Here is a 13,348-nt window from a genome sequence, read left to right on the forward strand (position 1 = left end):
ACTTAAAATTAAACTCAGGGACACGGTACAAATTAACCAAGTGGAATCTTCAAAAGTGTCCAATTTACAGAATACAAGGAGAGACTGAAGACTGTTCCTAAAAGAAGATTTTAAAAACCTGACAGCTGAATGAAACACATGATTCTAAACTATACCCTTTTCCTACAAAGACCATTTTTGATACTACAGATAAAACCTGAACAGGGTCTGAGGATTAGTTGATAGAAACTGATCCCTGTTAACTTTCTGATTTGGGTGGTTGTATTGTGGTTATGTAGGAGGATGTCCTTATTTGAAGGGACTAATACTAAAGAATTAGGAGATTAGGGAACATGAAGTCAGCGACCTACCATCAAACAGTTAAGAGAAAAATTTCTGTACATTGGTCATATTACACAGAAAGTTTAACATAGGAATGAAACCATCAGATTCAGGGTATTGTTCACCTTTGGGAATTAAGGAAGAAGAACGGAATTATAAGCATACAAGACACTTCAATGATATCTATGGTGGTGTTATGTTCTATTTTTTGTATACTTGAAATATCCTATTTAAAAAAGCATCTTTCAACAAGTAGATTCAACATTACACAATGAAAATAGTTTCAAAAGTCAAATTGTAAATGCCTTCACTATTATCTAAGTTTCCCCACACTAAAAGCTGATAGATGTATTAAACAGGTCATCTAAGCTCTTAATACCAGTAGACACCTAAAACACATACTTAAGAGATAATGATGGCATTTTATAAATTGCTCTTTCCCGTATTAGATAAAGGCTGACAAACATCTTCCCAAGAGAAGATTAGGGCATCACTATCCATACTTATGTACTCTGTGCAATTTAGGAACCATTTTTCTTCCATACTTACAAATGATGACAGGAAGTCCAGAATTTAAAAACTTTGTCAGAATTCTATCATTGGCACTCATTTAACGCCTGTTAATGATCACATCTAAATAGGTGACCTTCCTTGCATAGCTTTTATTCTTTCAGAGAAGTGGGAAATCAAACAGGAAGGGATGAATGCATGAAATCAATCCTCCTATTATTTTAATGTTTTTGTGTAACTGGGAAAACTGGCAATTAAAGCTAATTTCCATCCAAACAGAATTGCAGGTAAAAAGAATTGTGGCATCTTAGAAATCTTAAAGTTTAGGACCGTGCATTTAACAGGCAATTGTTTAAAATAAACCAGTTGGATGATGCTGCATGAATTTAATCTAGTGGGGAAGACCTATGGAAATAACAAAGGATAAGTTCTACAAGGGATTTACCTACAAGCAGCTGTGAGAAGCAAGTTTAAATGAGTGCTAGGTCTGACAGAACATGGGAAAGTGTCAAAGAAAAGTCATGTTTGGGCCAGGATTTAAAGTGTGAATAGGAGTTCTCCAGCAGAGGCATGGAAGGGTGGATGGAAGGCCAGTGCAATAGCCCAGGTAATAGGGAATGAAAGCTTCAACAGAGAAGAAATAAAATCAGGACCTATTACCAACAGAAATGAATGGATGTGACCAATGCCTGAGGGGGATCAAGAAGGATTCCCTGATCTCAGTGTGGGCCTCAGAGAGAATTAAGAGAGCAGCAGTTTTGTGGGGAATTTTTTGTTTCGTTTAAAAGAATATGACAGAAAGGTGAGGTCAACAAGATGGCAACATAGGTCATTTCCAAAGTCAATACCCTCCACAAAGGCTATTAACTATCCATAGGCAAGACAGCACTGTGAAAATCCTAGAAACCAGGAATAAAGTTGAAGCATGCCCCTGACTGAAGAGATGGTAAGGCCAGTATTAAAAATCAAGTAAACAGGACACATAAAGGGAACAAGTTCCAGTAACTGATCCTAAAAAAAAAATAAAAATAAAAATAAAAAATAGAGGTCTATCAGCTGACAAAAAGTTCCAAATATTCTTTGAAGAGTTCTAAAATACAGATAACTAAATGAAATTAGAAGATAGTATGAGCAAAATGAGTTCAAAGAAACAAACCATCAAAAAAAAAAAGTCAAGGTATTCAAAGATAAGTCATGTGAAATCATCTAGTCAAAGGAGCAAAACGAAAATTAAAAAAATGTCTATGGGACACCAACAAGAGAAAGTAAATATCCACTGTAGAAATCTCCAGAGGGGGGGAAAAATGTACAGAAAGTCTAAAGTGATAAAGGCTGAAAACTCCCTAACTTGGGGTGAGAAATAGACATCCCGATTCAAAAGGTCCAAGGGCTTCCAAATAGGTTGAACCCAAAAAGGGATACACTGAGACACATTACAATTAAATGCCGAAAGTCACACACAAAGAGAATTTTGAAAGCATAAAAAGGGACTAGTCACAAATGAGAGCTCCCTAAGACTATTAGCAGATTACCCACAGACACTTTTCAGGACAAATGAAACATTCAAAGTGCTGAAAGAAAAAAGTCAACAAAGAATACTATATCCAACAAAGGTATCCTGCAGAAATAAAGGAGAGATACGACTTTCCCAAAACAAAAGCTGACAGAGTTCATCACCAGTAACCTGCCTTACAAGAAATGCTAAAAGACATTCTCAAGCTGAAATAAAAGGACACTGATCATCACAAAAAAAGAGGAAAATATAAAACAATTTAAAAAAGTTATATTCTAATTTTCTAAGTCACTTATAATGCTAGTTTTAAAAAGCTAATAAACCTACGAATTATAACTACAATTTGTTATTGAAACACAATACTAAAAGAAATGTCAACTGTGACACTCACAACCTAAAAGAAATAGTATAAAGTCTTCCTGTGCTATTGAAGTTGTCAGCATAAAGCAGGGTATTTTTTAAGATTTTTATTTATTTAACAGAGATAGAGAGCACAGGTAGGCAGAGCAGCAGGCAGAGGGAGAGGGAGAGGGAGAAGCAGGCTCTCCACTGAGCAGGGAGCCCGATGTGGGATTCAATCCCAGGACCCAGGGATCATGACCTGAGCCTGAGGCAGCCACTTAACTGACTGAGCCACCCAGTCCTGCCCCTAAAGCAGGATATTTTAACACTAAGATATTTAATATAAGCCTTGTGGTAACCATAAGGGAAATTTTTTTTATATTACTACAAGGTTATAAGGTATTCATAACATACTGCCGCAAAAAGTCAATCACAGAAGACCACCACAATGAAGAACAAAAGGATCTAAAAGAAAACTATCACAATGGCAATAGTAAGTCCCTCTCAATAAACATAAATGGATAAAATTCTCCCAAAAGACACAAAATGGCTGAATGAATCTTAAAAAGATCCAATGATATACTGCCTACAAGAGAATGACTTTAGCTATAAGGGTATACATAGACTGAGAGTAAAGGAATGGAAAAATATATTCCACAAATGGTAATCAAAAGAAATCACTTTTGGGGCACCTGTGTGGCTCAGTCACTTAAGCATCTGCCTTCAGCTCAGGTCATAGATCCCAGGGTCCTGGGATCAAGCCCCACATCAAAGCTCCCTATTCAGTGGGGAGTCTGCTTATCCCTCTCCCAACTCATGCATGTACAGGATCTCTTGCTCTCAAAATCTTTAAAAAAAAAAAAAAAATCAGTTTGATCAGAAAATAGACTTTAGCTAAAAATGCTCACAAAGATGAAGATTATGTAATGACAAAGGAGTCAATTCATCAAGAAGCTAAAAACAATTCTAAATATTTATGTACCCAACATCTGAGAACCTAATTATATCCAGTAGATATTACAGAACTAAGGAGAAATTAACCACAATACAATAGTTGTACAATATAATACCCCACACTATCATCCAGATAGAACTTGTCAGGAAAGAGCAAATTTGAACAATACTATAGAATGGATATATACAAAGTCTACCATCCATGAGTAGCAAAATACTAATTCTTCTCAAGTACACATGGAACATTTTCAGGATTTAGCATGTTAGGCCACAAAACAAGCCTCAAAATTCAACAAGATAAAATCTTATCAAGTATCCTTTCTGATCATGATGGTGAGACACTAGAAAACAGTAACAAGAGGAAAGCTGGCAAATTCGAATATGTGGAAATTTAACAATACCATCTTGCACAATCAATGGGACAAAGAAATGAAAAAGGAAAAAATACCTGAAGACAAATGAAAACAAAACCACAACATACCAATACCAGTAGGATACAGTAAAAGCAGCACTATGAGGCAAGTTTACAGCAATAAATGCCTACATTAAACAAGAAATATCCCAGATTAGGGCACCTGGGTGGCTCAAACTCTTGATTGGGCTCAGGTCATGATCTCAGAGCACCCAGCTCTGTGCTCAGCAGGGAGTCAGCTTGAGGATTCTCTCTTCCCCTCTGTCCCTCTCACCACTCACACATGTGTGTGAATGTGTGCACTCTCTCTCTCTCCCCCACCCCAAATAAATAAATCAATCCTTACAAGAAATATCCCAAATTAACAAGCTGGCTTTATAGCTCAAGGAACTGGAGAAAGAATAAACTAAGCCCTAAGTTAAAGAAATAATAAAGATTAGAACAGAAATATAATAGAAAATATTTTTTAAAATGGGGGGAATCATGAAACTAAGGCAGATTTGAAAAGAAAAAGAAAAAAGATCAACTCTTAGGTAAAGAGAGAACACTCAGAATCTGAAATCAAAGAGGACACATTACAAATGCTACCACTGATCACAGAGGGTCATAAGAGACTACTCTGTATAAATTATACACACACACACACACACAAATTGGACAACCTAGAAGAAATGGGTAAATTCCTAGAAACACACAACTTACAGAGACCGCCGAATCATGAACAAAAAATCAACACACCAATAGAGCACTGAAGTTTAATCAGTAATCAAAAATTGCCCAAAGCCAAGACCAGATGGTTTCACTGGGTAACCATTTAAAGAATTAACACCGATTTTCCTCAAACTCTTACAAAAGACTGAAGAGGAGGGAACACGACCCAACTCTTTACCAAGCCATCATTACCCTGATGCCAAAGCCAGACAAGACACTACAAGAATACCATAGGCCATTATCACCAATGAATTTAGATGCAAAAACTCTCAACAAAATACTAGCAAACCAAATTAAACAGTACATTAAAAGGATCATGTGCCACGAGTAAGTGGGATTCGTTTGACAAAATTCAACATCCATTCGTGATAAAAACTCAGTGAACTGGGAATAAAATGAGCATACCTCAACATAATAAAGGCCATATGACAAGCCCACAGTTCACCTGTACTGAACTGGTTATAGATTGAAAGTTTTTCCTCCAAGATCATGAATAAGACAAGGGTGCCTACTCTCACCACTCCCATGCAACTTAGTATTTAAGTCGTAGCCAGAGCAAAAGCAATAAAAAGCATCTAGATTGAAAAGGAAGAAGTAATACTGTCAACTATTTATAGAGGATATTATATATAGAAAACCCTGAAGGCTCCACCAAAAAACTGTGAGAATAAATTCAGTAAAGTGGCAGGATATAAAATCAACACATAAAAATCAGTTGCATTTCTATATACTAACAATGAACTGTCTAAAAAGAAATTAAACAATCTCATTTACAATAGGATGAAAGTCAATAAAACAGGAATAAATTTAGTCAGGGAGGTAAAAGACCTGTACACTGAAAAACAAAGCAATGATGAAAAATATGAGGACACAAATAAATGGAAAAATATTCTATGCTCATAGGTAACAATTACTATTGTTAAAATAACCCTCTACCTAAAGCCATCTATAAAGTCAATGCAGTCCCTATCAAGAGTCTAACCACGTTTTTATAGAAATAGAAAAAGTCCTACACTGTATGGAACCACAGAATACCATGAATAACCAAAGCAATCTTGAAAAATAAAGCTGGAGGCATCATGCTCCCTGATTTTGAACTATATTACAAAGTTACAGTAATCAAAATATTATACTGGCATAAAACATATAAATCAATGGAAAAGAATCAAGAGCCCAGAAAGAAACCCATACATATATGGTCAAAATTTAACAAGAAAACCAAGAATATTCAATGGGAAAGATGTTTTCTTCAATAAATAGTGTTGGGAAAACTGGATAATCACAGGCAAAAAAGAAACCTGCAACTGGACTCCTACCTTATACCACTCAAAAATTAACTCAAATTGGATTAAAGACTTAAATTTAAGACCTAAAACTATAGAACTCCAAGGAGAAAATACAGGGGAAATGCTCATGGACATCGTTTTGGGCAATGCTTTTTGGATAGGACAAAAAAAGCACAAGCAATAAAAACAAACAAGTAGGCTTTTATCAAATTTGCACAGCAAACAAACAAACAAAAAAAAACCACCAAAATGAAAAGGCAACCTACAGACCGGGATGAAATATTTACAAACCACACATCTGACAAAAGGTTAATATACAAAATATGTAAGGAACTCCTACAACTCAAAGCAGAGAAATACTAAAAAGTAAGAACAGAATAAACCTCTATTCCAAAGAGGATAAAGTAGTGGCCAAGTTTCATGAAAAGGCACTCAACATCACTAATCAGCAGGGAAATCCAAATCAAAAACCACAAGGGCTATCACTTCATACCTGTTAAAATGACAGTTATCAAAAGGATATCGGGTGCCTGGGTGGCTCAGTCATTAAGCATCTGCCTTCAGCTCAGGTCATGATCCCAGGGTCCTGGGATCGAGCCCCACATCAGGCTCCCTGCTCAGCAGGAGACCTGCTTCTCCCTCTCCCACTCCCCCTGCTTGTGGTCCTGCTCTCGCTGTGTCTCTCTCTGTCAAATAAATAAATAAAATCTTTAAAAAAAAAAAAAAAGGATATCAAGTGTTAGCAAGAAAGGAAAAGAGGGAACCCTTGTGCACTGTTAGTGGGAATGTAAATTGTTACAGTCACTGTGGAAAATAGTATGGAAATTCCTCAAAAAAAAAAATTAAAACCAGATCTCAGCAATCCCACTTCTGGGTATATATCCAAAGGAAATGAAAACCACTCTCTGGAAGAGATACCTGTAGCCCCCACGTTCACAGTATTATTTATGATACTAAGAAATGGCAAAACCTAAACATCTGTTCAGATAAATGAATAAACTAGTGTATATATATTCATAATATTACTCAGCCAAGAAAGGAAATCTGCCATTTGCAACAGCATGAATGAACCCTGAGGGCATTATGTTAGGTGAAATAAGTCAAAGAAATACTACATAGAATTACTTATATGTGCAATCTAAAAATAAAAAACTCATAGAAAAAGAGTAATGGTGCCAGGAGCTGGGAAATGGAGGAAATGGATGAAGGTGGTCAAGGAGTACAAATTTACAGTTCTAAGACAAGTAAATTCTCAGGATCTAATGCACAGCTTGGTCAATCTCATTCTGTATTATATACTTGAAAATTGCTAAGAGTAAATCTTGTTTTTTTTTTTTTAACTTATTAAAGGGGTTGGGGGAGGGGCAGAAGGCAAAAAATCCTCAAGCCAACTCCCCACTGACCGCAGAGCCCAATGGGGCTCGACCCCAAGACCTTGAGATCATGACCTGAGCCAAAAATCAAGAGTCAGACACTCAACCGACTGAACCACCCAGGCTCCCCTAAATCTTAAAAGCTCTGACCGTGGGATTGAGGGTGAGGAATGGTAACTATGTAAGGTGACAGATGCGTTAACTACACTTACTGTGGTAAGCATTTAAGAAATAGATATGCTCCAGTCACCATGTAGTACACCTGAAACTAATGTTGTGTGTCAACCATACTTCAATAAAGTATCTGTGCCATTATAAAACATTAAAAATATATATATCCATTTATCAAATCACATTGTATACCTTAAGCTTACACTATGTTATAGGTCAGTTTTATCTCAATAAAAAGTTGGAAAAATATCAAAAGAAGAGATCAGTTTCTGGTTTGTTGAGGTTTAGCATCTTTTACAGAGCTTGATTATAGCTGCTCTTTTGAAGACAGCTAAGCATCAGAATATTGGGGATATTCTAGCATGAAAGGGCTCCCATCCCCCAAAAGAAATGTGTAAGGAACCAAAGTGGATAAAGGTAAGAGGACCGGAGGCAACACTCTGAGGAAATGAAAATCAGAACAGGAAACCTGGAAAGGAAACTGGTAAAACTGGCCAGAGAAGAGGAAAATCAGAAAGCAAGGAGTGTCACGGTAACTAAAGGAAAGAGAAATGCAGACAAGAGGGGGTGGTCAGCAGTGTTACATATAAGATCTAATGATTAGAAAGCCACTCACAGTTAGGAGGGTAAATATCTGGAATAGTAAGAACGAACCAGTAGTTTATACCCCAAAGAGGACAGATGCTGAAGGGAATGAGATAAAGGACAGGAGCAAGGGGCAAAGGATACATTACCTTCCCGTGGACAGGCTGTACATCCTAGGGAAGCAGCAGCCCTGGGCCATCTAAGAGGTCCTGCATCCAAAAGGCGACTCCAGCAAAGGAATGGGCTCATGGAAGACCAGGGCAGAAGACCAAAGGAGACATCACCAGTGACAAGGGAATTGTAGGGGAGACTGGGCAGCAGGGGGGCACAAAAACGCCATAGGAGAAAAGAATCAGCATTTATTATCTCCTATACCTGTAAGAGGCAAAATGGTCCCCCAAAGCATCCATGCCCTAATCTCTGGTCCTATAAAGGATATTACATGTTAAAAGGGGACTTTGCGACATTATGTTGGGTTATCTGGGTGAGCATAATCTCATACATGAGCCCTTAAAAGCAGAGAACTTTCTATAGATCAGACAAGAGATGCCAGAGGAGGAGAAGGCTGAGAGATTCGAAACAAGAGGTGGATTTCATGTAACTGAGAGGTAGCGGCCCGTACAAACGATAGGAAAGAAGCCTCTGGAGCTAAGGCAGCCCCCAGATCACAGCCTGGACCTCATTCCTACAAAAGCGAGGAACTAGATTCTGTCATCATGAACTTGGAAGAGGTTCTTCGCAAGAGCATCCGGTAAGAGCCCAATCATCAGACACTGATTTTAGCCTTGTGAAATGTGAGAAAACAGGTGAGTCAACCTGGACTTTGACTTGCAAAAGTAGGAGACAGTACGCAGGCATTTAAAGCCACCAAATTCGTGGTAATCTGTTACAGTACCCCAAAAAACTAACACCGCCCCAGGACGCCAATGCCAGGTTATAAGCACCATAGGCCAGAAGCGTACTCTTATTCCTCCTCTCACCTCCCATCTAGTCCTGGAGGAGACAGACGCAATCTGAAGAGTAGAGCACAACCACGTGAGGTGAAGAAACAGAAGAGGCCAAACTCACTCCCCAACTACTGCCCCAACTGGAGCCTTCAAGGGGAGACAGCCTGTAAGGGGGAAAGGGAGAGCTTTTTTTTTTTTGGTTCGAAATTGTTTTTATTATTTTTGCTGTTTAATCTCAAAGCCAAGAGAAAGCTCTGAGACCTGCCTGGGATTTCACCTAGGAGCAAGAAAAGAATAAGTCAAGGGGGCTGATATAAAGAGGCAACAGCTACAATGATCAAGTCATTTTCAGCTTGTATCTACCACGCTCAACTCATTCAAAACCAGTTAACATAGACCTACAGGGAGTCCAATAGTAGTAAATACTGAAACTTGACTTCCAGAAATCAAAGTTGAATATACAAGATGTTCTCTCAGCTATTTCACAAAGCTAGATCCACAGAGAAACCAATAGAGGCTTTCAGATAACAATTCCACTTTTACCAAAAGACAAATGGAAGAAATACTTTAGTCTAAGTATTCATCATTGCTTTAAAAACAAAACTCAACCCAACCTCGACCCAAAAACCCACTGAAACTATTACCCAGAGACCAAGTAAATCCATCTCCAAAATAAAAGTGAAAGGATTACAAATATTCAAGTATTATACTCTATCTCTCATTAAGTAATCAAGTCTGCACACTGAAGACTTAAAAAAGGTTCTGTAAAAAGTTTTTACTTTATGTAGAAATTTCTTCAATACCTTTGATAAAGTTAAATAAGGTTTTAAAAATTGCAAAGTCAAAACTAAGAATTTAGATGCAAATTTTAAATGGTAGGAAACCCCTGTAGGTGCAAACGCCAAGACATTAAGATTGCAGATTCAGTGTGGCTTCTTCAAAAGAAGAGAAGTATGAGGAACAGGGGTGCCTAGGTGGCACAATCGGTTAAGCGACCAACTCTTGATTTCCCCTGAGGTCATGATCTCAGGGTCGCAGGATGGAGCCCCACATTGTGAGGCTCCGCACTCAGCAGGAGTCTGCTCAAGATTCTCTCTCCCTCGATCCTCTGCCCCTCCCTTGCTCTCTCACTCACTAAATGTTAATTTTAAAAAGTAATAGATAGGTAGGTACAAATAAAAAAAATAAACTCAACACTTCATCTAGCATTCTCCACAGACATAGGAACAACTTTAAATTTGTCAAAAATGCAGTACCGTGTAAAGCCTGACAAATATCAATCATCTACATTTAGTGAACAGAAAAGACCCTTCTCAGCTCCAGAACCATCAGTGGATTTTCCCCTAGAATTGTCATACAGTCAAGCAATCAGAAAGGGAAAAACCACCTAGTTTTTTTTTGTTTTTGTTTTTTTTTTAAACAAGACCTTAGTTCTCATAAACTCACTTATCAGCAAACTGGGCAGCCCTGACCCATCAACAATTTCATTTTACTGCTGCTGAGTAAAATGAGTTTGATTGCAAACGATTTTCTGCCAACAGGGATACCTGTTTAAGATTTAACAAGGTATCAGGCCCAGTTATTAAATATGTATTGTGTAAACACTTCAAGGACATCAATATCCTTCTGCCCTATACATAACTACAAACATTGATAGTCTTACCCTTCTCTGGGTAACTTCCCCTTTTCAGAATAACTGAAAAATACCTCAAGTAATCACGGTCAGTACAGAATACCGTGAACTATATTCAGTACTCTACATAGTTGCACTTTTAATGGCTTGTGGTGCTAAGATGTGGCCTTGTAAACACCTATCAACAGCCTATTCACTTTTACTCAGATAGCACCAGCAATTATGATCAGAAAGAAAAACTTAACGAAGTAGTCACCAAGGAATGAAAAGTACCATTCTAGAATCTCCTAGGTAATTTATGTGAGTGGTTCCACATATGGTACACGGACTGAGGAGGTAGCTAAGGGCACTTTATCTTGAGTCCTCCAAGATGGTATTGAAGAGAACTACCATTATACAAGCCTCATTAACAGAGGCAAAGAGGCCAGCAAAATATAAAACAAAAACAAAAGTGCTCACTTTGGCGGCACTTATACTAAAACTGGGGAAAAAACACTTTTCTGTTCAAGGCTGAAATGATATCAACTCATGGAGACGAAAGAGTTAAGAGTTATACATGTGTAGTTAATTAAAACCAAAATGAGCACTTCATCAAGAGCTGACATAATAGGTAACAATGTCTCAAGCCGAGGGTTCATGCAAAACAATACTAATGAAATATATGCTCAGTGATGAAAAGTTAGGAATCACTAACACTAATTAATCCTATGGAGACACAAACTAGGCATTGTCTCTTTCTGGGGCCTTCTAAAGCTCCATGTGTAACACTGGACACAAATATTTGATGAACAGAAAATAAGGCAGTGTAACGGTAAATACTTTGTTGATTCCAGCTGAATAATGAAGAGACCAGTTATTAACTTTCTCAAATTTCAAACACATTTTACACTCTAAGTGAATTTCCTAAAAACTAAAGGCTGTCAGAACCAACAGATGAAATAAAATAAAGTCCTGAGTTGAAATATTATACAACTCTTCAGAATGGCATACAAAATCCTCTCATAACCGGCCCCAAATTACCATTCTAGTCTAATTTTTCAAACCTCTCACATGTTCCCCCCTGAGCTATTTGTACCTAGCTCTGTCTGGGCTCACTGTCATTTCCCCATCTTAAGAGAATGCCCTTTCCCTCTTCTTATTCCAACCCTGTAAGACCACACCTGCCTCTAAGTCCATCTGCTCTATGAAATTTCCCTAAGCTACTATAATAACCTTTCAATTTTGGCTTCCCCTGAAGCTAACGAGGTATCTCAAAAATTATTTTCTTCCTACTCTGAACTTATAAAGAACTTAACCATTAATTACCACCTTCTGGCATTTCTTATTTATTTTTTCAAATGTTTGTTTTGACTCCTAGGAGATAAGCAACTTGAGGGTAAGAACTATACATGAAACTAGACGCAATTAGCATTCATTTTGTGATAAATGATTTTGGACATACTTAACATACGGGGCTGTTGGTGAAATTAGGTTAGCCATGAGCAGAGTCAGGATCACCATTCTTGAGAACCAATAGAATGTGGCTTTTAATACTGTGTCTCCACCAGAAAAGGCACACCCCAAAATGAGTAAGTTCTAGTCTCCTCAGATATAAAAGTTCTAGGACTATATGAACCTGGTAATCCTGAGAAGAAATCAAACAAGAAAAAAAGATGAAAAAAAATCAGCACACGTAACATACACAGCACCGTGACCATCATTCTACAATGCAAACGAACCCCAACAGACAGACCACTTAGATAATCTTTAAGATTCAAAATGTATCATTTGAGGGGCGCCTGGCTGGCTCAGTTGTTAAGCATCTGCTTTCCGCTCAGGTCATGATCCCAGGGTCCAGGGATCAAGTCCTGCGTCAGGCTTCCTGCTCAGCGGGGAGCCTGCTTCTCCCTCTCCCACTCCCCCTGCTTGTGTTCCCGCTCTCACTCTGTCAAATAAATAAAATCTTTTAATAAAAATTTAAAAATGTATCATTTGATACTTGAGAGGGTTTTTGTGTATTCTGTATATTAAACACACACACGAAAAAAACCAGTGTGCCTATTTTCCTCTGGTTCTTATTTTTGTAATCCTAAAACTCTGCACACCTGAAGTGCTATACTCAATGACATCAGAAATAACCCTATGAAACATGAGTCTTAAATGTTTATTGTTCCACTAACATGATTAGAAGCTAAGGTTTTTACATAAACTATTTTATGAAAAAAATAATTCTTACCATCATCTTTTCGAAAAGTTCTAAGACTTCATTCTGTGACAGTGGCTTTGGAATGTTTTCCATCACCTCTGAAGAGCAATCATTGCTTGCAAACACAGTCTTCAGGTTGGAAAGTGGAGGTCTCTCTTTCTTGCTCCCTGGAATTCTTATGCTTGCAAATTTGTCCAGCTACAAAGGTAAAACAGCACATACATTAATATTTCCTCCAACATTTATCTGATTGCCAAAATAAAAAAAACCCACAGGATCGATCACATTATCACTGTGATTTCATCAGAAGGCATTCAGCACTAGAATCTAAGATTTTTTTTTAAAAAAACAGAAGTTTTCCATAACCATCCTGTCTAAAGACAGAAGAGAAATCGAACAACCTCC

The 13,348-nt window shown here is 37.7% G+C and overlaps 1 protein-coding gene across 1 annotated transcript in view; it reads right to left on the bottom strand.

Annotated features, from left to right (window-relative positions):
* DIAPH3 (diaphanous related formin 3) overlaps nucleotides 1–13,348 on the bottom strand; it is a 482,025-nt gene that overhangs the window by 423,719 nt on the left and 44,958 nt on the right. The window contains exon 2 of the mRNA XM_028105625.2: nucleotides 12,974–13,141. Coding sequence (XP_027961426.1) covers nucleotides 12,974–13,141 — 168 coding nt within the window. The remainder of the gene's footprint in view (nucleotides 1–12,973; nucleotides 13,142–13,348) is intronic.

This window comes from Eumetopias jubatus, unplaced genomic scaffold, assembly GCF_037043125.1.
Source record: "Eumetopias jubatus isolate StellerSeaLion01/CBP00866 unplaced genomic scaffold, mEumJub1_p1.0 scaffold_3, whole genome shotgun sequence".
Lineage (NCBI taxonomy): Eukaryota > Metazoa > Chordata > Mammalia > Carnivora > Otariidae > Eumetopias > Eumetopias jubatus.